Below are 25,480 nucleotides of genomic sequence, written 5' to 3' on the forward strand. Positions count from 1 at the left end.
CAAGACATTGGCCTGGGTGCGTGTGTGCATAGGGAGAGAGACAGCAGTGAGGAAGAAAACCCAATTGACATGGATATTCCAGGATCTCAGCAACTCAATAAAGCTCAAGAAAGTAGGTCACTCTTCTAAGAGAAAAAGAGAAGATTAAGAGGCAGCCTCCGAGAGGTCACCGAATTCACTGGAGATGAACAATTTGTGAGAGAATCCATTAAAAACAACAATGCCACATTCTGCAAAGCGAACCCTTTTTAATATGTAGTAGAGAAATAGCAGACAGCCTGGGAGATCCAGGCCCCCTCCCTCCCCGAAGAAAATGGCTCATTACGGAAGGAAAGGAAATGGAATAAGCACTTATTAATCAGAGCTGACCAAGCCTTTCCTGAAAAAGGCCGATAAAAATAACACTTTGAAGTATCCTAAAGTATACGTGCAAAAAGGTTACAGAAATATTCTCTCAACTCTGGAAACAGTCCTGAAAGGCATGGACTACATCCAATTCTACTCCTGCTCAGAGTAGACCGACTGAACTGAATGACCTTGACTAACTTGGGTTCATTCATTTCAGTGGACCTTTTCTGAGTAGAACGTAACTGGGCGCAGCACAACGTTATTCATACTCAGAGCCAACTCCCAGAAATTAATAGACCCAAGTCAGTCATGTATGTATGCAGCCAATAGGTAGAATTCGGTGCAGTGAGATTCAAACACTTGCTCCTACACATTTAGCCCAGCATCCTGTTCTCACAGTGGCACACCAGATGCCTTGTGGGAAACTCACAAGGAGGATCTGAGCACACATTGGCATTCAGAAGCATAGCCATCCTGGCTGGCAGCTATCAATCTCCTCCATGCATTAATCTGATCCTCTTTTAAAGCCATGTAGGTTTAAACCTAGACAGCATCTTAAAAAGCAGAGACATCACCTTGCCAACAAAGGTCTGTATAGTTAAAGCTATGGTTTTCCCATTAGTGATGTATGGAAGTGAGAGCTGAACCATAAAGAAGGCTGATCGCCGAAGAATGGATGCTTTTGAAATATGGTGCTGGAGGAGACTCTTGAGAGTCCCTGCAAGAAGATCAAACGTATCCATTCTGAAGGAAATCAGCCCTGAGTGCTCACTGGAAGGACAGATCCTGAAGCTGAGGCTCCAATACTTTGGCCACCTCATGAGAAGAGAAGACTCCCTGGAAAAGACCCTGATGTTTGGAAAGATGGAGGGCACAAGGAGAAGGGGACGATGGAGGACGAGATGGTTGAACAGTGTTCTCAAAGCTACCAGCATGAGTTTGACCAAACTGCGGGAGGCAGTGGAAGACAGGAGTGCCTGGCGTGCTGTGGTCCATGGGGTCACGAAGAGTCGGACACGACTAAACGACTAAACAACAACAACAAAGTTTAAACCAAACCCTATGAGGAACAGTTGAAGGAGCTGGGTATGTTTAGCCTGGGAAAGAGGAGACTGAGGGGAGATACAATAGCCATCTTCAATTATCTCAAGGGCTGCCCAATGGATGATGGAGCAAGCTTATTTTCTCCTGCTTCAGAGGGTAGGATTCGAACCAATGGCTTCACGTAACAAGAAAGGAGATTCTCACTCAACATCAGGAAGAACTTCATGACAGTAAGAGCCGTTTGACAGTGGAACGAAGGTTGTGGACTCTCCTTCCTTGGAGGTTTTTAAGCAGAGGTTGGACGGCCATCTGCCAGGGAGGTTTTATCCGAGATTTCTGCATTGCAAGGGACCCCTGGGGTCCCTTTCCAACTCTACAATTCTATCATTCTAGGTTTGTGGCCATCACCACCTCCTGTGGGAAATGATTCCTGTGCAGTGTATTTATTTCACATCTTTTGCAGAAAATGGGGCAGACCAATGCACGGACCACAGACGTGGCCCAGAAATAAGACTGTTCTTGTCAATCCCTAGGCAGCTGCATCCTGAGACGTTGGGAGGGAAAGGATGAATGTGTCACCCAGCAGGTGACAGCTGAGAAATCTGTGGGATCCCAAAGGAGGCAGGAGAGAGCCTGTCACAGCCCATCACTCCTGAGGAGCAAGCGGAGTTGCTGTAACAACAGGACTACCAGGCATGGGTTCCCTGCTTTTTGGACTCGCCCTTCTGCTTTTTCATTCCCAGCAACTGAACACACGAAAACTAAGCAGGTAAAAATTCTTACACAGATGGAGATCTAGAGAGGCTGCAGCTCAGCATCAGAACATCTGTTTGACATGCAGAAGACGCCAAATTCAATCTCCAAGTAAGGCTGGGGGGTGAATCCAGTCTGAAATCCTGGATAGACCAATGTTCTGCCTTGGTATTATTATTATTATTATTATTTTGCCAAAAAAAAGCTCAACAGCTTTTCTGTCCGGAAAAGTTCCACCATTTGAAATATGGCAACCCTACTTTACCAAAAGGGACGCGTGCGGCGCTGTGGGCTAAACCACAGAGCCTAGGACTTGCCGATCAGAAGGTCGGCGGTTCGAATCCCCGCGACAGGGTGAGCTCCCGTTGCTCGGTCCCTGCTCCTGCCAACCTAGCAGTTCAAAAGCACGTCAAAGTGCAAGTAGATAAACAGGTACAACTCCGGCGGGAAGGTAAATGGCGCTTCCGTGTGCTGCTCTGGTTCGCCAGAAGCGGCTTAGTCATGCTGGCCACATGACCTGGAAGTTGTACGCCGGCTCCCTCGGCCAATAAAGCGAGATGAGCGCCGCAACCCCAGAGTCGGCCACGACTGGACCTAATGGTCAGGGGTCCCTTTACCTTTACCTTACTTTATCAAAAGGTCCCAGGGCAATGTACAACATTAAAAACACATTTTATGACGCATAATGATAAAAACATATTGCAAAGCATAACAATAGCATAATAATAAAATAATCATAATAAGAGTCCCCCCCCCCAAACCCCTAACTTTCACAGGCTATAGGTTATTTAATGGCCAAAGGCCTAGATAAAGAGGAATGTTTTTTGCCTGGTTTCTAAAGATGTAATGATGGCTCCAAGGGAGAGCATTCCACAATTGGGGAGCCACCACAGAAAAGGCCCTGTTCTAGTGTTGGATGGTTTGAAGAGAGGATTAGACAAAGTCATGGAGCAGAGGGCTATTGAAGGCTACTAGCCACAGTGGCTGTGCTCTGCCTCCAGAGTTTCGAAGCAGCAATGCTCCTGAAAATACCAGTTTCTGGAAAGTGCAAGAGGACCTCTGCTTAGCTAGCACCCTTCCAAAGCTTTGAACTACAAATTCCCATCACACCTGGGAACTAGCTGGCACAGCTCAGTCGGTAGAGCATGAGACTCTTAATCTCGGGGTTGTGGGTTCGAGTTCCACACTGGGCAAAAGATTCCTGCATTGCAGGGGGCTGGACTGGATGACCCTTGGGGTCCTTTCCAACTCTAGGATTCTAAGCCACACTGGCTGGGCCTGATAGGTGCTCTAGTCCAAAACCCCTGGCGGGCACCCACTTTGCAAAGACTAATGTAAGTCTTTAAGGTGCCACGATAACTCTCTGCTATCTGCAGCTGTTGGGGAAACATGCATGGCCTCCCCTCCGCAAAAAGACACGTTTCACTAACTGCAAACCTCTGGATTGTTACAGAGCAATCCCTGCAGCACTGCATTGTGGGAAGGAATGAAAGAATCGCCTTTGCAGCATCAGGAAGCAGGCACAGGGCAGCAAACCCCCCCCCCCATGCAGCAGTATCTTAGTGAGATATTCCTCCATATTCCTGTGCCCTCTGGCATCTCCCTCCCGGGCACTCTCTGCAAAAGGACATCAACATGCATCCCGCACAGCTGTGGCTGCCCCTCGCTGGCTGGCACAGAACCGAGCTGTCAGTTCTGTCTGCTGGGCGACAAAATAAACAGACGGCTGCAGATGTTGGGAGTGCAAAAAAGGGCAGCAGGCGGGCCTGTGTGAGCAGACGCCCAGAGACTCCAGCACCCTTGCACACGGAGCAATGGATCCAAACTACAAGAAAGAAGATTCCACCTAAACATTAGGAAGAACTTCCTGACAGTAAGAGCTGTTCGACAGTGGAATTTGCTGCCAAGGAGTGTGGTGGAGTCTCCTTCTTTGGAGGTCTTTAAGCAGAGGCTTGACAACCATATGTCAGGAGTGCTCTGATGGTGTTTCCTGCTTGGCAGGGGGTTGGACTCGATGGCCCTTGTGGTCTCTTCCAACTCTATGATTCTATGATTCTATGAAATAGCCTGGGAGGAGCCCAGCACCAGCAGAGTCGAGGGTGGGGGTGAGCCCCCCCAAAAAAGGCTAGCCTGGGTGGCACAGTTGCTCCAAACAAAGGGGGAAACTCCAGAAAAGTTCTGCAGGATCTGAAGAAGGAAAAGACAAAGCTGTAGGGGACCAAGTAGCCAGAAAATGGTAGCAACCATTTGAACTATTTCCAATGAGAAGTGGAAGAAGCTCAGCTATATACTGTATTTTTCGCCCTATAAGACGCACAAGACCATAAGACGCACCTAGTTTTTGGAGGAGGAAAACAAGAAAAAAATATTCTGAATCCCAGAAGCCAGAACAGCTTCTGGGATAGCTGTGCAGCTTGCATTCGCTCCATAAGACGCACACACATTTCTCCTTACTTTTTAGGGGTGGGGGAAGTATGTCTTATAGAGCGAAAAATACAGTAAGCTAGGTGCCAAATGACTCCTTAAACCAAGGTTCCAGTCGCCAAGACGGAATGGCTAGCTGCCATTTTGGGGCAAGACGGTTCTAAAGTCTCATTTCTCAAATGATGGACTGACTGTGGCATCTGGCTAGTTCAGATGGCAACTTTGAGCTAGGGGATGAACTTTTGAGAGCTTAAAAGGAGAAAAGTCACTTGATCCAGGGATAGTCCACACACACATATATACCGTATTTTTTACTCCATAAGATGCACCTGACCATAAGACGCATCTAGTTTTTAGAGGAGGAAAACAAGAAAAAAAAATATTCTGAACAAAACAGTGGACGTATGATTTTGGGGGTTCATGCTGTTACCACAGACATGATATGTGATCTGATGGTGAATTTTGGGTGACCCAATGCAAAAATCCTGAGGATCCATGTGGATCCGTGCTTTATAACCATGTTTTTGCGCCATTGAGGCCCCATGAAACAGCGGATGCGGGGTTTTTTAGTGCAGGCTGTAGCCATGGACATGCTATGTGATCTGATGATGAATTTGAGTGACCCAATGCAAAAATCCTGAGGATCCATGGGCATTTACCTTCCCCCCTCCCAGGCAGCCTCCTTTATCGCTAGAGTCCCTTATCTCCCTCCTGATCGCTTGCCGATCAGCTGCTCAGCGGCTTCAACACCCCCTTCCCTCTTCCTTAAAAAAAAAAAAAAGCATGATCTGCTTTTCGCCCCTGGGCAATTTGGCTCCAGGGACCACGCATTAGCTCTATAAGATGCACAGACATTTCCCCTTACTTTTTAGGAGGAAAAAAAGTGCGTCTTATGGAGCGAAAAATGTGGTATGTATAAAAGTGGCCTATTCCGGCCACCTTTTCTCAATGGCAACACAGACCACTCATAATGTAGGAATATTCTCCACAACTGTAAGCAGGACAGTGGGACGGGGTAAGTGAAGACAAATGACAACAGTTAGCTATAACGTTGTTCACTGCTCCTGCTCAGACTGTACAGGAAAAGAGTTTTGGTTCCTGAAATTCATTCTGATTGTGCAGATAAAATATAACGGATAGAATTCTCCAGGATGGGGTAATAGTGTGTGAAAGCAGTCAAGATCTAAGGATCCCCAGAAGGTGGAGATGTCAGGTTATACTATTTTGTATATGGGCTGTAAGCAGCCCAGAGTGGCTGGGGAAACCCAGCCAGATAGGCAGGGTATAAATATTATTATTATTACTTGGTCACTAGTGGCCGATAGTCAGGTGTAAAAGTGTGCCTGGCTAATTTCGAACACTGCTCCTATAAGAAGTGGTAGGACACCTGCTCTGCATGCAGAAGGTCCCAGGTTCAGTCCCCAGCATCTGTAAGCAAGGCTGGGAGAGAATGCAGTCTGAAATCCTGATTGAGGGCAGCTGCTGCCAGTCAGTGTAGACAACAGTGAACTCGATGGACCAGTGGTCTGTGGCTCAAGGATCTTCCTACAGTCCTAACTGTAAAATTATCACTAAGGTTTTCAAGGTACTACATGATGCTTCTGCATTAGAAGCGGCCATTAAGAACAATTCATAATTTAAGCCTTACTATGGCCCAGCTGATGTGGGCGGTGCTGTGGGTTAAACCACAGAGCCTAGGACTTGCCGATCAGAAGGTCGGCGGTTCGAATCCCCGCGACAGGGTGAGCTCCCGTTGCTCGGTCCCTGCTCCTGCCAACCTAGCAGTTCAAAAGCACATCAAAGTGCAAGTAGATAAATAGGTACCGCTCCGGCGGGAAGGTAAACAGCGTTTCTGTGCGCTGCTCTGGTTCGCCAGAAGCGGCTTAGTCATGCTGGCCACATGACCCAGAAGCTGTATGCCGGCTCCCTCGGCCAATAAAGCGAGATGAGCACCGCAACCCCAGAGTCGGTCACGACTGGACCTAATGGTCAGGGGTCCCTTTACCTTTTACTGAAGAAATATACAATAATAAGAGTACATTCATTTGTAAAAAAAGGAATATACAATGGGAAAGACAGGAAGTCCAGTGTGTTGGTATGTGTATGATTTTTGGGGGGGAAAGTGTTTTTGTTTTTTCTCTTTGTTCTTTCCTTTTTTTGTTTCATTTTCTTTCTAGGTATATAAAATTTGTATATAATTTTCGTATACATGTTGGAAATTATATTATAGTTAGTTCTGTAATGTAATATGACAACGTTTACCGATGTAATATAAGAATGCTAGCAAATAAATAAAATGCAAATTAAAAAAAAGAACAGTTCATAAATTAAGCCTTAAAATGGCCCAGCTAAATGTCGTTTTGTAGGCATAACTGTGATACGGCTCGCAAACTTAAGCGAGATGCCGAAGCCAGCGGTGAGGAGATGGGAAGGGAAGCGATGTTAAGCCGTTCCCAAAGGAGGCAGAAGGTTTGTTCTCATCTTCCCTACGATTGTCAAATTTGCAGAAAAAGCCTGGCGTGCCTTTGCAAGGTCTCGCTAGCTGGGGGCTATGCAACTGCGATGTAGAAGAACGTTCACAAACATCCCAATTGCTGAGGCTGAGAAACAGCAAGCGACGCATAGCCAACGCAGGGTGTAGCTCTTTCAGGAATGATAAAAGGTCAGTTTGATGGGACAGAACAGCTCGTGGGAAGCCTAGGGGCAGGAAGAGCTGAACGCTACAGAAAGTTAAAGGGAGGATAAGAAATCACACACGGGCCTGGGGACAGGAAGGTCTAGGTCAGAAGAGGAAAGCTTTTCCAGGTCTGGGGCTGCATTCCCTCACGGTGGGAAAGTAGGCTGAGCCACCCACGTCCTGGCTTTGGACTAACATCATGCAATGTTAAATGCGCATTTAGCATGCGGGTTTTAAAAATTAGTCAGCTGTAGGGAGGCTGATAATTAACAGGGTCAGAGCAGGTGTGAAGGGAGAAATTTAGACATTCCTTCACGGCTGTCATCTTGAGGAAAACCCCTCCCTCCAGGTGCTATTTGTATTGAGAGGAATTCCCGCACTGGAGCCATTAGGAGATTTCTCCCCCAAACAAACACCTGCTTTAGAAAGCTGGTGCCCAGAGCCAATGCAATTTGCATTTTACAACAAACAAACAAACAAACAAACAAACACCCTATGTTAAGTGCAAGGAGGAATTTAATCTGCAATTTAGCTCTCATTTGCCAAACCGTGATCTGCATATCAGCATCAAGCCTGGGTTGGTGGCCACTTGCAAACCATAGTTTATCCGATGCTGTCAGCTCAGATATCATGGCAAACCGTGGTTTGGTGCTACATTTGAACCATGTTCATGCTTAATTCAGATACCATACCGAACACGTCCGCTTGAGAAAGGGGGATTTCTGCAGGAACGTGTTACATTTCTGTTCTGTGCCTGTTCTGATACGGTTAATCATCAGCCTCACCTGGGCTGATGTAATTTGTATTTTACAATGAAACACTTCTACGTTAAGTGCAAAGAGGCATTTAACTTCTCCTGTACTTTGGCCCTCTGTCACTCATTTCCCCAGCTGAAAAGGATCCCAGGCAGCAGGACTTAGAAAAGACTTCCTGCCAAACACAGATGCTAACAGTTCAGATATCTGGACAAACCATGGTTTGGCAAACCATCTGAACCACCCTCATGCTCAGTTCAGACACCAGACCAAACCATGGAGGTGCGGTTTTGCAACAACCATACTTTAGAACCCAAATTACGGTATGAGTTTCCAAATGTACCGTATTTTTCGCTCCATAGGGCGCACCTGACCATAGGACGCACCTAGTTTTCAGAGGGGGAAATCAAGGAAAAAAATATGATTCCCCCCCCAGCTCCGGGAGCAGCGGACAGGCTGCAGGCAGCCTGTGCGCTTCTCCCAGACCTTCTTCCTGCTTTTGCGGGAGGTGGGGGAATTCCCCCATCTCCCGCAAAAGCCCACAGGAGCCGTGCGCTCTTTAAAGGGGCTGGCTTTTCTAGGAGGTGGGGAAATTCCCCCACCTCCCGCAAAACCGGCAGAAACCGCACGCTCTTTAAAAGGGCTTCACCTGGCTTTTCTGGGAGGTGGGGGGATTCCCTCACCTCTCGCAAAAGCCCACAGAAGCCGTGCACTCTTTAAAGGGTGTGTGGCTCCTGTGGGCTTTTCTACGAGGTGGGAGAAGGAACTGATGCGGCCAGTCAGTTCCTTTTCCCTCCTGGGGAAAAGCCCGCAAGAGCGCATGGAGCTTGTGTGCAGCTCTTGGGGGCTTTTCCCGCCTGCCTCCCCCCTGCATTCGCTCCATAGGACGCACACAAATTTTCCCTTGCTTTTTAGGAGGGAAAAAGTGCGTCCTATAGAGCGAAAAATACGGTCCAACTGGAGCACTATGGATGAGAACAGCTGACCTGGCTGCTTTCCTTTTAATTCATCTCAGCCCTCGTCTTTCGAAATATTCATCACTCTGCTTCGCTCTCATTCCACCAAGCAGTAGCCCCCTGACTTATGACTTCTCCATGACATTGCACAGAGAAGTGTCTGCAAACCCACCTCAAGCCACGGTTTTCAAGTGAACAGTCAACTGCAAACCACGGTTTGTCAATTCAGACATCCTTTCAAATTAAAAAAAGACTATTAATGCCTTTGAGTGAGCACCTGTGTGGCTTAAAATGATGGCTGGGGAAGACACACAGGCAAGCCAAGCCCCAGCATGCACCAGGCTCGTCTTGGACTTCCTCGAATGGGAATGGACCTCCTGATTAAAGGTCCTGAAGGACCTTTAAAGCCCTAAACGGCCTCGGTCCAGTATATCTGAAGGAGCGTCTCCACCCCCATCGTCCAGCTCTGAGGGCCTTCTGGCAGTTCCCTCACTGCGAGAAGCCAAGTTACAGGGAACCAGGCAGAGGGCCTTCTCGGTAGTGGCACCCTCCCTGTGGAACGCTCTCCCACCAGATGTCAAAGAGAACAACAACTACCAGACTTTTAGAAGACATCTGAAGGCAGCCCTGTTTAGGGAAGCTTTTAATGTTTGGTGTATCACGGTATTTTAATATTTTTTTGGGAGCCGCCCAGAGTGGCTGGGGAAGCGCAGCCAGATGGGCGGGGTATAAATAATAAATTATTATTATTATTACTAATTATCTAGAGTGGCATGGGCTGGTTTCTCATCATCACTGTCTCCACCATGGCCCACGACCCAAGGACCCCATCGAACATAGCACCTGGCTGAGCTGGCTAAACAATGTGCATCACAGTGGTACCTTGTTTCTCAAACGCCTTGCTACTCAAACAACTTGGAACCCAAACACTGCAAGCCCGGAAGTAAGTGTTCTGGTTTGTGAACTTTTTCTGGAAGCTGAATGTGCTCTGTTTTGAGAGTTACGCTTCCGATTTGAGTGCCACACTTCCATTTTGAGTGTTACGCTGAGGTCTGTCTGTCTTTGCTATTTTGCATTTTTGTGCCTCTTTTTTTTGTGACTGTGTGGAACCCAGTTCAGCTACTGACTGACTGATTGTGTGACTGCAGTACATTGTTTATTGCTTTCAGCAATGGTCTCATTACCGTATTTTTCGCTCTATAGGACGCACTTTTTCCCCTCCAAAAATGAAGGGGAAATGTGTGTGCGTCCTATAGGGCGAATGCAGGCTTTCGCTGAAGCCTCCAGAGTGAGAGGGGAGAGCCCCAGCGCCAGCCCAACAAGCTCCGGGGACAGTGGGGAGGCGCAGCGCATCTCCCCGCTGTCCCCGGACCTGGTCTGAGGGCGGGCGGCGGGGAGAAGAGCGCTTCTCCCCGCTGCCTGCCCCGCAAGCTCCGGGGACAGCGGGGAGGCGCAGCGCGTCTCCCCGCTGTCCCCGGACCTGATCTCAAGGCGGGCGGCGGGGAGAAGAGCGCTTCTCCCCGCTGCCGGCACCACAAGCGCCTGGGGGGGAAATAAATTTTTTTCCCTTTATTTCCCCCCAAAAAAACTTGATGCGTCCTATAGGCCGGTGCGTCCTATGGGGCGAAAAATACGGTAGATAGTAAAATTCGTGTTAAATTGCTGCTTGAAGGGTTGTTTTTAAAAGTCTGGAACGATGAAGATGATGGAGTATATGGAACTTGCCGAACTGACTGGGAGACTCCGAGACCAGAGAAAAGAGACGGTGGAAGAAGATTGGAAGAAGTTTAAGGAATATTTGAAAAAATATGTTAATATTTAAATCTTAAAATAGCTTTGGAAGTGGATATAGGCTGTAGGGTTAGAAGTAGAAGATAGTGTATTTTAAAACAGTATTATTTGAAAGTGATTAAATGTGAAGATTTTTATGGTTAAAGTATGAGGTAAAATGAAAATCAGATGGGGGGACTTGGGGAAACCCACCTAGCAATGTTTAGAAAAAATAAGGATAAGACAAGAATTTGTTTGTATTGTTTGTTTTTCTGTATGTGTTGTTTATTTGTGTTATAAAATCAATAATTTTTTTGAAAAATAAAATAAAAAGAAAAGTCTGGAACGGATAAAGTTTGAAAGTCAATGTACCACTGTACAGTCGTACCTTGGGATACAGACGCTTCAGGTTACAGACGCTTCAGGTTACAGATTCCGCTAACCCAGAAATAGTGCTTCAGGTTAAGAACTTTGCTTCAGGATGAGAACAGAAATCATGCTCCGGTGGCACGGCAGCAGCGGGAGGCCCCATTAGCTAAAGTGGTGCTTCAGGTTAAGAACAGTTTCAGGTTCCGGAATGAATTAAGTACTTAACCCGAGTTACCACTGTATGTGTATTTTAATGAACTGAATAGAACAAAAGATTATGAGTCATGGGGGCATGGAGAGAGTGTGTAAGAACTTAAACTTGTTGGTATCCGTCTGTCTCAAGAGACCATGGTGTGTGCCTTTGGGGGTGAAGTCAAACTGCTGTGTTAGCAGCACCCAAGTGACCTCCCTGGGGCACAAGCCTGGGCAGTGTGTATGGAAGTCCTGGGCTGCCCAGACGACAAGATCCTCATCTCCTGATGGACTTTTCGGAGCTAGCCGACCTGACTGGAAGAGTCCCCGACCAAAAGGAAGAGGAGTACCAGGAGGAACGGATGAAATTCAAAGACTATTTAGTTAAATATCCTAAGATAACTTAATTGGAAAAACCTGCAAATGCCAGATAGGCCTAGGATTTAAATATGTGACGGTAGAGAATAATATGTTTAAAGTTAAAATAAAAAGGAAGAAAGTTGTTAAGTGATTAAGTTAATTTTATGAGAAAATACACTGAAATTCAGCCAGGGGGATTCGAGGAGGTCATTTAACAATGTTACTAAGATTGGATTAAGTACAGTTAAGATGTATGTTTGTTTGTTTGTTTAAAAATTCTGGAAAATCAAGACAAGATCCTCATCTCCGCCTCGCTGATGTGGTCCAAAGGGAAGCAGAACAAGATGGTTGGCAGTGGCTTGGCCGCCAGACTTGCTGGAAGGAGTCGCCATCCAAACATCAGGTGACAGAATAAAATTGCAGAGTTTTGAAAAATTGAAAAATAAAGTGCGAGATTGGCTCCATTATTACCAAATAATGGAGGCATACAATTTGGACAAAAAAGTTGGTTTCCAGGTGGAGAAATCAAAATTGGAAACAGAATTGTTAGATTCAAAAACTAAGAATTTGTCAAGAATGTATAACTTGCTGTTGAAATGGAACACTCAGGATGAAACGGTAAAATCAGCTATGATTAAATGGGCACAAGATGTTGGACATAACATAATGATGGCTGACTGGGAACAGTTATGGACCACAGATATGAAATTTACGGCATGTAATGCCTTAAGAGAAAATTTAATGAAAATGATATATAGGTGGTACATGACACCAGTCAAGCTTGCAAAAATTTACCATTTGCCCGACAATAAATGTTGGAAATGTAATGAGACTGAAGGTACATTCTTTCACCTTTGGTGGACATGCCCAAGGATTAAGACATTCTGGGAGATGATCTATAATGAAATGAAAAAGGTATTTAAATATACCTTCCTGAAGAAACCAGAGGCCTTTCTCCTGGGCATGGTCGGCCAATTGGTGCCAAAGAAGGATAGAACTTTCTTTATGTATGCAACAGCAGCAGCAAGAATTCTCATTGCGAAGTATTGGAAGACACAAGATTTACCCACCCGGGAAGAATGGCAGATGTAGTTGATGGACTATATGGAACTGGCGGAAATGACTGGCAGAATCCGAGACCTGGGAGAAGAGTCGGTGGAAGAAGACTGGAAAAAGTTTAAAGATTATTTACAGAAATACTGTAAAATTAATGAATGTTAGAAAAAGGTGGAAATGAAGTGATATGGCTTTAGTAGAAATGTGATAAGGAATTAGAGTAAAATAAGGTTAGAAATGTTAAGATAATTATAGGATAGAAAACAGAGGAAGATGGAAAGGAATTGCTGAAACAATTAATAGAAGTGGAATACAAAAAGGGAGGTGTGAGGAGGTCGCTGAAATAAGTGAATGAAAGATAAGATAATGAAACTGTTTGGTGTGTTTTAAATTGTTTTCATTTAGTTCTGTTAGTCTACTGTGTTAGTGTTATGTAGTGTTTTTATGTTATATTATGTAGTGTTTTTGTATTGTATTGTATTGTTTATTTCGTTTTGTTTAAATTGTTGGAAAAGCAATAAATATTATTTTTTTTAAAAAAAACATCTTAGGGCCTCCTCTGCGGATTTTTGTTGGGTTTGCTCCCGAGCCTTTTCTTCTCCAGAAGATATCCCCCAAGGCAGCGGTGGTTTCGGAACAGAGTTTTCCTTTTCCTAGATGGGCTACCTTCGCAGGTTGACAAGCCCCATCTGCCCCCATAAACTTAATGCTTAGCTTATTCCCCCCCCCCAGTTGCTATTCTGTTAATGTTGTTTTATAGATTATCAATGTCGTATTGATTTGTTAATGATGCAATATAACTTGGGCTGGAGATTTAGCTCATTATTTATTTCCTGCTTTGTTAATACTGTTTTATAGATCACAATTTTTTTTTATTGCTGATTTGTAACTGCTTTATTGATAATTTGTTAATCATTTTATATGATTTGTGCTGTATCTATGTGATGTTCTGTTATGTCCTATTGTTCTGTATTGTTTGCAAGCCGCTTTGGGATTCATTTGAATGAAAGAGGCACAGAAATACAATTACTCATCACTTTTAATCTTTGCATATTGAATCTGGGGGGGCTGAAGGGAGATTTGCCCATGACCAGGGGCAGAAGAAAGGAAAGCCACTGGTGATTTGGAGGCCAGCGAAAGATGCTGAGAGGTGCAAGTCTCACTTTCTCTAGGGCAATAGGGCTGTGGGCTCCTTTGAGGCTGAAGACAGCTCTAATAGTTACTACGCACACAAAGCAATCTGGATTAATCTTTCTGTCTGGCGGGATCACTTCCACTTACAGCTTCTCGACAGTGCATTCAGCATGCGTCAACAGATGGCCCAAGCTTTGTGAAAACAAGCAAGCACAGAGAAGGAGAAAGGGTGGAGATTTCCTTTTGCGCTGCCCCTCCAGGGGAAAAATAAAGTCGCTTCCCTCAGTCTGCATGCCTTCCCTGCTACGGTTTCTTGTGCCTTTAAGAACAGTAAGGTAAAGGTAAAGGGACCCCTGACCATTAGGTCCAGTTGTGACTGACTCTGGGATTGCGACGCTCATCTCGCTTTATTGGCCGAGGGAGCCGGCGTACAGCTTCCGGGTCATGTGGCCAGCATGACTAAGCCGCTTCTGGAGAACCAGAGCAGCGCACGGAAACACCGTTTACCTTCCCGCCAAAGCGGTACCTATTTATCTACTTGCACTTTGACGTGCTTTCGAACTGCTAGGTTGGCAGGAGCAGGGACCGAGCAACGGGAGCTCACCCCGCTGCGGGGATTCAAACCGCCGACCTTCCGATCAGCAAGTCCTAGGCTCTGTGGTTTAACCCACAGCGCCACCCGCATCCCTCTTTAAGAACACTACACGATGCAAAAGAAAAGAAGAAATACAATCCAACAGGAGCAGCTTATCCCAGCATGGATAACACCGCCTGATGAATTTCGGCCTGACATGCAACTGTTCTCATCATGAGCCAATCAGGGAAAAGAAGAAGGTGGCAACTCTGAACAGAGTAGGGGAAGGTGGAGGAGTCTTGCCTCACTTCTGGAGTTTTTGTGTGACAAATCATTAAATGCAGTCGGAACTCAATTCTTCTCTGTCTGACTTGCCTCGTTGTCACTGGTCTACCAATGCCATGTCGCATCACCCTGAAATCTGTGCCTAACCACAGGATCCATAAATTGCCTTTGAAATCTGTGCCTGACCATGAGATCTAGTAACTTACTTTAATTTAATAAGTAATCAAAACGACAGGGTTCTCGAGACATTAGCAAGCAGCTGTCGGCTTCTCAAAATACCCTCAAAGGTCTTATTCTGCAACATGCAGTGGCTCCTCATTCTTCCAAATGTTACTGATGCTACTAATAAATGCTACCTTTTTTTGATGTTGCAAGAATGTATACAGCCCTTCATGAGATTCTTTTTCAGCCTGCCTTTCCTGGGAAACCAGAAAGCATGACCCAAGCACAAGACCACCCTCCCATCCTGTGGTCCTTAGCAACAGGTATTCAGCAGTATCACTGCCTTCAATGGTGGAGGCACAGCACAGCCATTATGGCTGGTAGCCATTGATAGCTTTCTCCTCCATGAACGTGGCTAATCCTCTTTTAAAGACTTCCAAGTTAGTGGCCATCACTGCCTCCCGCTGGAGTGAATTCTACAGTTCCATGGTTTAACCATGCACTGCGTAAAGAAGTACCGTATTTTTTGCTCTATAAGACTCACTTTTTCCCTCCTAAAAAGTAAGGGGAAATGTGTGTGCGTCTTATGGAGTGAATGCAGGCTGCACAGCTATCCCAGAAGCCAGAACAGGAAGAGGGATTGCTGCTTTCACTGCACAGCGATCCCTCTTGCTGTTCTGGCTTCTGAGATTCAGAATATTTTTTTTCTTGTTTTCCTCCTCCAAAAACTAGGTGCGTCTTGTGGTCTGGTGCATCTTATAGAGCGAAAAATACGGTACTTTCTCTTGCAAGCTTTGCCAAATGCATGCAGGCACCGGGAACAGCAGTCACAAGGCAACTCCTTCTCTATGCAGGTCCACAATTGGACCATGTGAAATTGTTCTGTCTTTAAAATGATCTCTTTCAGCTTCTGAGGGACGCAGGTGGCGCTGTGGGTTAAACCACTGAGCCTAGAACTTGCCGATCAGAAGGTCAGCGGTTCGAATCTCCATAACGGGGTGAGCTCCCGTTGCTCGGTCCCTGCTCCTGCCAACCTAGCAGCTCGAAAGCACGTCAAAGTGCAAGTAGATAAATAGGTACCGCTCCGACAGGAAGGTAAACGGTGTTCCCGTGCGCTGCTCTGGTCTGCCAGAAGTGGCTTAGTCATGCTGGCCACATGACCCGGAAGCCGGTCACGACTGGACCTAATGGTCAGGGGTCCCTTTACCTTACCTTTCAGCTTCTGCCTTCTGGAAGAAGGTACAGGGTTATAAAGACTAGGACTAGCTGCCTGAGAAACAGGTTTTTATGCAAATGTGATTTTGGTTTTAAATGCCGTGTAAGGTAGTCTCTGTGGGAGTATATTGTATTTAATTATGGGGTATCAGAGTTTTTAGGGGGTTAACCAGCCTGGGATAGCAGACTTGTTGGTTTTTGAATGTCTGATGTAGATTTTTTTCCAATTTCGTTGTTCTGTATGGGACAATGACAATAAAGATTACAGTGGTACCTCGGGTTAAGTACTTAATTTGTTCCGGAGGTCTGTACTTAACCTGAAACTGTTCTTAACCTGAAGCACCACTTTAGCTAATGGGGCCTCCCGCTGCTGCCGTGCCACCGGAGCATGATTTCTGTTCTCATCCTGAAGCAAAGTTCTTAACCTGAAGCACGATTTCTGGGTTAGCGGAGTCTGTAACCTGAAGCATATGTAACCCGAGGTACCACTGTATTGTATTTCGTAAAATTAAAAGTCTGCAGGACAGGTTCCAGGCAAAGGCTGGGGAAAACGAGAAATTGTAGCAGAATCAAAACGACTCCTCCAAGGTCACGCAGGCTCAAGGAGGAAAAACAACCAAAAACTCCTGCCGCAAGCCACTAGGCGATCCTTCCTCACATTTTCATAGGGGGCGGGAGCCAAGCTTGTTAAAAAGGGATGAAAAGGCCCTTTGTTGTGGTTCAGTTCCCAGGCATCGCCTTAAGGTATTCAGGAGTGACTGTATAATATTGTACATTCATGATGTACAATCAGGGCCGTAGCTCAGCGGTGGAGCATCTGCTTGGCATGCACAAACTCCCAGGTTCAATCCTCGTCCTCTCCAGGTAGGCTGGGAAAGATGCCCCACGTGAAATCCCAGGCAGCCACTCCCATTGAGCAATAATAATACTGAGCCAGAGGGACCATTTGTCTGGCTTGGTATAAGGTAGCTGAGGTCCCTATCTTTCCTATATACATAAAAACGTAAGGCTGTCGTCACGTTGTAGTTCACTGGCTGCACAAACTCCAGCGTGATGACAAAATGGTAGGCAGACGAGCAAGCAAGTAATGTGAGGGGCAGATGCCCAGGAGAGCTATTTAACGGGGGGGGGGGAGATGCTCCTTTAAAGGGGGCAAGCTGGGAGGAAGGGGTGGGTGAAACGCAAAGGGAGGAGGGGTTGGCCAGGTGTGGGGGAACGGGGGTAGGTGAGTGGAGCAACGAATGGCGGCAGACCCTAATATTCCTATGGAATGTTTTTTAAACATGTCTTCAGGTTGATTTTTTTAAAAAACAGTGAGCCAGATTCAAAATGGGCAGTTCAATAGCATTTGGGCAGTGCAAATAATTCAAATCGTGGAAAAGTTGTATTATGTTTGGTTATGTACATATTAGAAATTATGTTTCTAATATGAAGGAAATAATTCTAGAACAATGGAGTCTCCTTTCCAGTGTTCTGATGGAGGTAGCGATTTCAAAAGTTTCTAATTTGACATGCTAACATGAATATTGTTGCAGTAAAAGTATATGGAACAGTTGTGCCTGAAAATATAACCACCTGTTTTGACAGATTGTTAGGAATACCCGGAACATGGAACGAGGGTTGTACTCATTGGAAACAGCAAATGCCGGGCAGGCAAATGATCCAGGGTTCAAACCCTAACATCTCTAGGTTGAGGAAACTCAGATGGAAGGGCTGAGGAAGACTTCTCTGCCAGAGAGGGTGAAGAACTGGCGGCATGTTATGTGGGGGAAAGCAGAGTTGTTAAAGTGGGCAGGAGAGCTTTGGACACCAGAAAGTAGGGAACTGAGAGACACAAGAATGCAGCAGCCAGACTGGTGACTGGGAGTGGCTGCCGAGACCAAATAACACCAGTCTTGAAAGACCTACATTGGCTCCCAGTACGTTTCCAAGCACAATTCAAAGTGTTGGTGTTGACCTTGAAAGCCCTAAATGGCCTCGGCCCAGTATACCTGAAGGAGCGTCTCCACCTCCATCGTTCTGCCCGGACGCTGAGATCCAGCACTGAGGGCCTTCTGGCGGTTCCCTCATTGCGAGAAGCCAAGTTACAGGGAACCAGGCAGAGGGCCTTCTCAGTAGTGGCACCCGCCCTGTGGAACACCCTCCCACCAGATGTCAAAGAGATAAACAACTACCAGACTTTTAGAAGACATCTGAAGGCAGCCCTGTTTAGGGAAGCTTTTAATGTTTGATGTATTACAGTATTTTGATATTTTTTTGGAAGCCGGGCAGAGTGGCAACTCATGACTTCTGGAGGGCACCACTTTGCCTACCCTAGGCAGAGAGATGGGGCGGGAAACTGGCACATCTGCCTTGGCACTGGTGCAGTTCATCTGTGGCCCTCCAGATGTGGATGAACTGCAGCTCCCATCATCCCATTCCGTTGGCTGGGGAGGATTATGGAGTCCTAACTGAGTGCTCACTGGAAGGACAGATCCTGAAGCTGAGGCTCCAATACTTTGGCCACCTCATGAGAAGAGAAGACTCCCTGGAAAAGACCCTGGTGTTGGGAAAGATGGAGGGCACAAGGAGAAGGGGGCGACAGAGGACGAGATGGTTGGACAGTGTTCTCGAAACTACAAACATGAGTCTGACCAAACTGCGGGAGGCAGTGGAAGACAGAAGTGCCTGGCGTGCTCTGGTCCATGGGGTCACGAAGAGTCGGACACGACTAAACGACTAAACAACAACAAAATTATAGAGGTTTTTCTGGGCGGGGTGAGGGGGGGATGGGAGTCTAGCTCGCTGTCCTGGGCAAAGAATTTCCAACCAAAAGCACCACCTCATCACCCTCCAATCAATAACAATGGAACTAGCAATTAGGCAGCCTCTCCTTCACACTGCTCAGCAACAGGATTTCCTCCAAAAACAACAAAGGCTCCTTGTCGGCTCCTAATTCAGGGGGATGTACGGAGAGCAGGTGCAAAAGGGGAATCAGTCACCTGCGCCACCACCAGCTCTGCAGAAGGGGTGGATTTCAGCAGGAACAGATGACCACGTTTGCCCTAGGCTCCTTCGGCAAGACGACGGGATATACATTTAACAAACAAGCAAAGTCTCAACGCTGCAGAGCTGAGAACAGCTGCATCAGCCAAAATTTCCTCTATGCAACATTTGAATCCTGCCATCTATTGCATCTGTTCATCTTATTATTTTTGTAGATGGTGAGGGGGAGGGGAGAAAGGGCCACTCTGCGCATCCTCCACCCCCACTTATTATTCGTAATCAGCAAAATGCCCTTTGTTATATTGGGTGCTGTGCTAGTGCATGCAAATGAACTGGAGTTTGTGTATTCAACAGATCTGGGGTGGTGGGAGAGCAAACCATATTTCTGTGGGGTTTTGGTGCAGAGAAGAAGAGTTTGGGTTTGATATCCCGCTTTATCACTGCTGTCAGATGGCTAGGGTGGTTGCTCGTGAGTAACCAGGCAGGACTCCGACCTGACTTTTACAGGTTTTATTTGGTGCAAAACTATTTACAGTGCAGAACCCCAAAGTTCATGTCTGCCTCAAGCGCTAGCCGAATCCGGGAGTGGCTTTTTCCGGTTTTGTCCCCAACGTAAGAACTTCGTCACCCCCAGCCTTTTTCCTCCTCCTTTGCGCTTTACCCCTCTGCGCAAGGTGGGCAACGGAAGAGGCATGCCTCCCTCCTGGCTGGCTTGACCAGGAGTGGTGCTGGGGCTCCCAGCAGCATCCCCTTATCCCTTTCCCTCTTCCCCACTGGAGTCGTGGCTTTCCCCACCGCAGGAAGAGGAACTGCTTCGCAAGACTTTCGGAGGATCCCTGTATCCTCTACCTCCCTTCCCTGTTCCGATGGCAGTTCCCTGGCAACTACCCGAAGGAGTCTCAAAGTGGCTCACAATCTCCTTTCCCTTCCTCCCCCACAGCAAACACTCTGTGGGGTGAGTGGGGCTGAGAGACTTCAGAGAAGTGTGACTAGCCCAAGGTCACCCAGCAGCTGCATGTGGAGGAGTGGGGAAGCGAACCCAGTTCACCAGATTACGAGTCCACCACTCTTAACCACTACACCACACGGGCTCTCCCTACAGAATCCCAAGCAAGAATGATGGCTGCTGCTGGGTAAACTTTGACCCCCTGTGCTGCCTTCAATACAGTGCTTCTACGTTCTCCCTATAGGAGTGAACAGCAATTTCCCCCTTATATGGGACGTAACTTAGGGTCACACACTTCAGGGAGGGACCCAGGGGATGCAACGTGCTCTTTGCGGACAGGGATCCACTGCTTTCCTTATCCCACGGTATTCCTGTTTGTGGAAGGAAGGGTAAGGGTAGCTCTGGGGCACCCCATACAGAAATGAATTTGAAGCAGGTGACCCAACTACTCAGCTTGCAACCCAACCCAAGAGCTGAAATCAACAGTGCATAGAAAGTTGCCAAATCAGACCACTGGGTCCTACTATTGTCTACACTAGGCTTCCTCAAACTCAGCCCTCCAGATGTTTTCTGCCTACAACTCCCATGATCCCTAGCTAGTAGGACCAGTGGTCAGGGATGATGGAGATTGTAGTCTCTATCTGGAGGGCCGAGTTTGAGGAAGCCTGGTCTACACCGACAGGCAAGGGCTCTCCAGGGTTTCAGGCACCGGGTATTCTGAGCTCCACCAGGAGATGCCAGGATTTGACCCAGGGACCTCTGGAATGCAAAACAGATGCTCTGTCACTGAGCTATGACCCTTCTTCCCCAGGATAAATAATTTGTTTTGGGTTGAGAAACTGTTGACAGGCTCTTGCATAGTCAGTGTTGCATTAACTTCTTACAAAAAGGGGGAAAAATAAAAATTACCAGGAGATTTACAATAGCAATGGGCATTCAGGTCAGCAAATTGTGAGCAACGGTGACCAGAACCACCCATGCAAATGCCTCATAGGGATAAATCACGCGTGCAAAACGGTGCGTCAAGAGTTGTGGAAATGGGCTACGGGTGGAAGCAAAAGAAAACAAGGTTTTCAAAAGATGAACAAACATAGCCGGGAGTGTGATTCGGTGTGAGTAAAGAGTCTGTTTTGGCCACGACTGAAGTGAGTGTGTAGCTGGTGACCACAATGTCTGGGGTTGGACCCTGCACCAGGCCTGGGGAACCTGTGGCCCTAAAGATTGCCATTTGTCTCCAATGTCCCTCAACCCTAGTCAACATGGCCAACGGTCAGGTAACGGTGGGGGAAACAGATGTCCCTGATTCCTGCTCTGCGCTTGCAGACTGTCCCAAATCACAGCATGCTTTGCAGTCTAGCAAACCCCAGGCTGAGCATGCTAGCCTCTGCATGTTGGAAAGCGGCTTTTAAAACTAGAGATAGACGAAGAGTGGTGTGTAGCAGCAAGGTGGTCAAGCTTCATCACAAAAGACAGGTTCTAGAGAGAGCAACAGAGCTCTGCAACCCACAAATCCTGTGCAGACAAACTGACATCAATAAATCCAAGCAGATAAAATTTTGTCCAACGTAACTAGCAGGTGTTTTGCCCAGCAACACTGGGGCCCTCTTTATCCCAGATACCCATTATTATTTACTGATTTCTACCACACGGGTGGCGCTGTGGGTTCAACCACAGAGCCTAGGGCTTGCCGGTCAGAAGGTCGGCGGTTTGAATCCCCACGACGGGATGAGCTCCCGTTGCTCGGTCCCTGCTCCTGCCAACCTAGCAGTTCGAAAGCTCGTCAAAGTGCAAGTAGATAAACAGGTACAGCTCCAGTGGGAAGGTAAACGGTGTTTCCGTGCACTGCTCTGGTTCCCCAGAAGCGGCTTAGTCATGCTGGCCACATGACCCGGAAGCTGTATGCCGGCTCCCTCGGCCAATAAAGCGAGATGAGCGCTGCAACCCCAGAGTCAGTCACGACTGGACCTAATGGTCAGGGGTCCCTTTACCTTTAGGTAAAGGTAAAGGTACCCCTGCCCGTACGGGCCAGTCGTGTCCGACTCTAGGGTTGTGCGCCCATCTCACTTAAGAGGCCGGGGGCCAGCGCTATCCAGAGACACTTCCAGGTCACGTGGCCAGCGTGACGAAGCTGCTCTGGCGAGCCGGCACCAGCGCAGCACACTGAAACGCCGTTTACCTTCCCGCTAGAAAGCGGTACCTATTTATCTACTTGCACTTAGGGGTGCTTTCGAACTGCTAGGTGGGCAGGAGCTGGGACCGGAAGATGGGAGCTCACCCCGCCGCGGGGATTCAAACCGCCGACCATGCGATCGGCAAGCCCTAGGCGCTGAGGTTTTACCCACAGCGCCACCTGCGTCCCCCCTTTACCTTTACCACGCTTCTAATGCACAAAGCCTGAAGACTTTAGGGCAGGGCTGGGGATTTTTTGGCCTTCGGATGTAGCGGACTACAACTCTCCCAGCATCCCTGACCATTGGGCATGCTGGCTGGGAGCTGCAGAAACACCTGCCGCAGCTGCTTTAGGGTCCAGGTGAACACAATCACATCCCTATTGGAAAGACGCAGTTAACCAAGTTATATGCACGTTGTGAGAAAGGCAGGGGTGAAAGAATCTGGAGGGATCTACCAGCCAAAGAGGTATCACTGCTGCAGAGTGCCAAATGCAAGACAGCAGCAGCAGCAGCACCATGTGTTTGCAGAGCAATAACAACAGACTGCAAGAGGATATCGCCGTGGTACCCATATCCATGCAGCTCAGACCAGTTCCTTAGCCAGAGGATGCTGTGCTGTAACACCAAAGGAGGCTGCTGCAAAGTAATAGGCCAGCCAGAGGCAGGATGCAATCTGGCACATGGATTTGGCAAAATATCTCTCTATAAAATTAATACTCCAAGACATGATTGTCTAAAACCCAGCTAATATTATTATTATTCAGTACATTTATATACCACCCTTCATCCAAAGATCTCAGGGCGGTTCACAAGATAAAAATACAGGATAAAAGAGACTTATACTGTCCCTCCTTTATGTTTCACCTGGGGATGGTGAGCTCTGCTCTAAAGTATCAGCATATTTAAGTGAACCAATACCCCCTTATCGCCCACGTTGGTTTCAAAAACGTCCCATTGGCACGCGCAAGGCAGACAATGAAGACACCCCAATCTCTGCTCAAAAGGAATTAAGCTGAGGAACTGTAAAACGAATATTACTGATATGCCTTTAAAGCAAAACAAACATGCTCTTTCCTCCTACTTGGAATCCCGGTCTCTAACCTCGATGTCAGCTGTGGTTATTCAAGGAGGAAACTCACTGCACATGCTCAGAAACACCCTTCTCAAGAAACACTTTCGATATTCTAAAGCGGAACAGTGGCAGCAGCTAGCTCCTACGAGGCCCATTGACTTCAACCACCAGAATTTTGTGCTGGGTAAGAGTGTTGCTGTGGGTCCCAGAACTGGATCGAATGCATAGAGTACACCCAGGTCCACAAGTGTTTGCAGATTTATCCATTTCTGTGTATCGGGGGGAGAGTTCCTCACAAATACAGCTCTAAGGACAGGTGACCCCATCCTTGCCTTCCCAGCCCTTTGACACCTGCGGGTCAAGTCACTGGGGAAAAGGCTGCGACTCAGCGGTGGAGCTCGCACTCGGTGTGCAAAAGGTCCCAAGTTCGAATCCTGGCGTCTCCCAGTTGGGGTGGGCAAAATCCTGGAGAGAAGCTGCCAGTCAGTGTAGGCATTACTAAGCTAAAGAGACCAACTCTTTGACTGATGAGAAAACAGCTTCCTATGTTACTATCACAGCCTGGGTGGGTGGGTGGGAAGAAGCCTTATACATAGTCATACCATCTACCTCTGCACTGCCTTCACTGGCTGGCAGCAGCTCTCCAGGGTTTCAGGCAGAAATCTATCCCAGCCTTACTGGGGGACGCCGGGAACTGTACCTGGGACCTTCTGCACGCCAAGCAAGTGTTCCACGCTCCTTCCTCTCCAAGAACTGCACCCATTTGGAGGCGATGCCAACGTGCTCCCCCCTCCCTGGAAATCAACAACCCCGCACGCTCGCGGGCCAGGAGCCTCGCGATCCCCTGCCCCGCCGCCCCGCTTCCCCTTGGATCCCAACTGGCAAAGTGCCCTTACTCACCCCTGCAGGAGGAGATTACGCCGAGCAACAGCAGCAGGAGCGCCGAGCGCATGGCGAGCGCTGCTCCGGGTTCCCCTCTGCGCATGGGAAGAGCGCGGACCCGCCGGCCGGGATGCCTCGTCGGGCGAACTTTGCCGGAGATCCGACCCCCGGCAGGATCAGTCCTTTCCTGGGGGTGGAGGAGGAGGGAAGCAGAAAGCGGCGAGCTGGTGGGGCGACGCCAAGCGCACGTTGCCTTCTCCTTTCCCTTCCTTTGTTGTCCCCGTTTCCTCGGGATCCCCCTCGCCTCTTTTCCCGGAGATCTGCTTGGCAATGGGGGGTCAAGATCCGGGACCCGCAAACCAGCCGATCCTGCGCTTCCAGCTGCGGAGCGAGCCCGGCGTTGCACCACCAATTACCGCAGAGCGCACGGCTTCCTTTGCTCCTCGTCCGCCTTTGGCTGACTGCGCACGCTGCTAGTCCCGATTGCGCACAGCTGCCTTTGTTCGCGGACGCATCAGACGCCTTAGCTGCCGTTGCTGCTGCTGCCCGGACTGCGATCCCGCAAGCTGGGACCCGGCTACTACGATCGAACGCCGAGGAAGGAGACGGCGCCCTGATTGGTCCGTAGCTCTCCAAACCGGCTCCCTGAATGGCTGGGGGTTTTCCCGAGCGGCGATTGGCCAGAGCGCCTGCCTGTCCGTTGGATCCCGCCCACTCTCTTTTTTTCTCTGCAAGGGAGTGGGTTTCTCTTGGCCAGGCTTGAGGGTCAAACTGCAGATTCCCCACCCCTTTCCAATTATTATGTCGGTGAGCTGAATCATAAAATCGCATGCCCTCCAACATTTCTCCAATTAAAATAGTAACGTCCTATTCTAGTATTATTATTATTACTCTATCCTGCCCCTCTGATTGGGTTTCCCCAGCCACTCTGGGCAGCTTCCAACATATATATATATAATATAATCAGACATTAGACATTAAAAAAAATCCTATTCATGGCTGCCTTCAGATGTCTTCTAAAGGCTGTGTAGTTACTTATCTCCTTGGCTCAGGGCTTGCATAACTCCATACCCTCCAACATTTCTCTGATGAGAATAAAGATAAAAGGTAAAGGGACCCCTGACCATTAGGTCCAGTCGCGGACGACTCTGGGGTTGCAGCGCTCATCTCACTTTATTGGCCGAGGGAGCCAGCATACAGCTTCTGGGTCATGTGGCCAGCAGGACTAAGCCGCTTCTGGCAAACCAAAGCAGCGCATGGAAACGCCGTTTACCTTCCCGCCAGAGTGGTACCTATTTATCTACTTGCACTTTGACGTGCTTTCAAACTGCTAGGTGGGCAGGAGCAGGG

At 47.8% G+C, this 25,480-nt stretch overlaps 1 protein-coding gene across 6 annotated transcripts in view; it reads right to left on the reverse strand.

Annotated features, from left to right (window-relative positions):
* The window catches only part of PODXL (podocalyxin like), a 78,282-nt gene extending 53,533 nt beyond the window's left edge, over positions 1 to 24,749 (reverse strand). For 2 of the 6 annotated variants that reach the window (XR_014538765.1, XM_083572964.1), the window contains exon 1: positions 24,149 to 24,749. Coding sequence is in view for 4 of the 6 variants with exons in the window: in XM_083572964.1 (XP_083429090.1) it covers positions 24,149 to 24,233 (85 nt within the window). In the remaining 2 variants the exon portion in view is untranslated. The remainder of the gene's footprint in view (positions 1 to 24,148) is intronic. The other 4 variants (XR_014538766.1, XM_083572963.1, XM_083572962.1 and 1 more) reach the window with 2 other exon arrangements.
* Between the last annotated feature and the right edge of the window lie 731 nt (positions 24,750 to 25,480).

The sequence above is a fragment of the Podarcis filfolensis genome (assembly GCF_964270895.1).
Source record: "Podarcis filfolensis genome assembly, chromosome: 10".
Lineage (NCBI taxonomy): Eukaryota > Metazoa > Chordata > Lepidosauria > Squamata > Lacertidae > Podarcis > Podarcis filfolensis.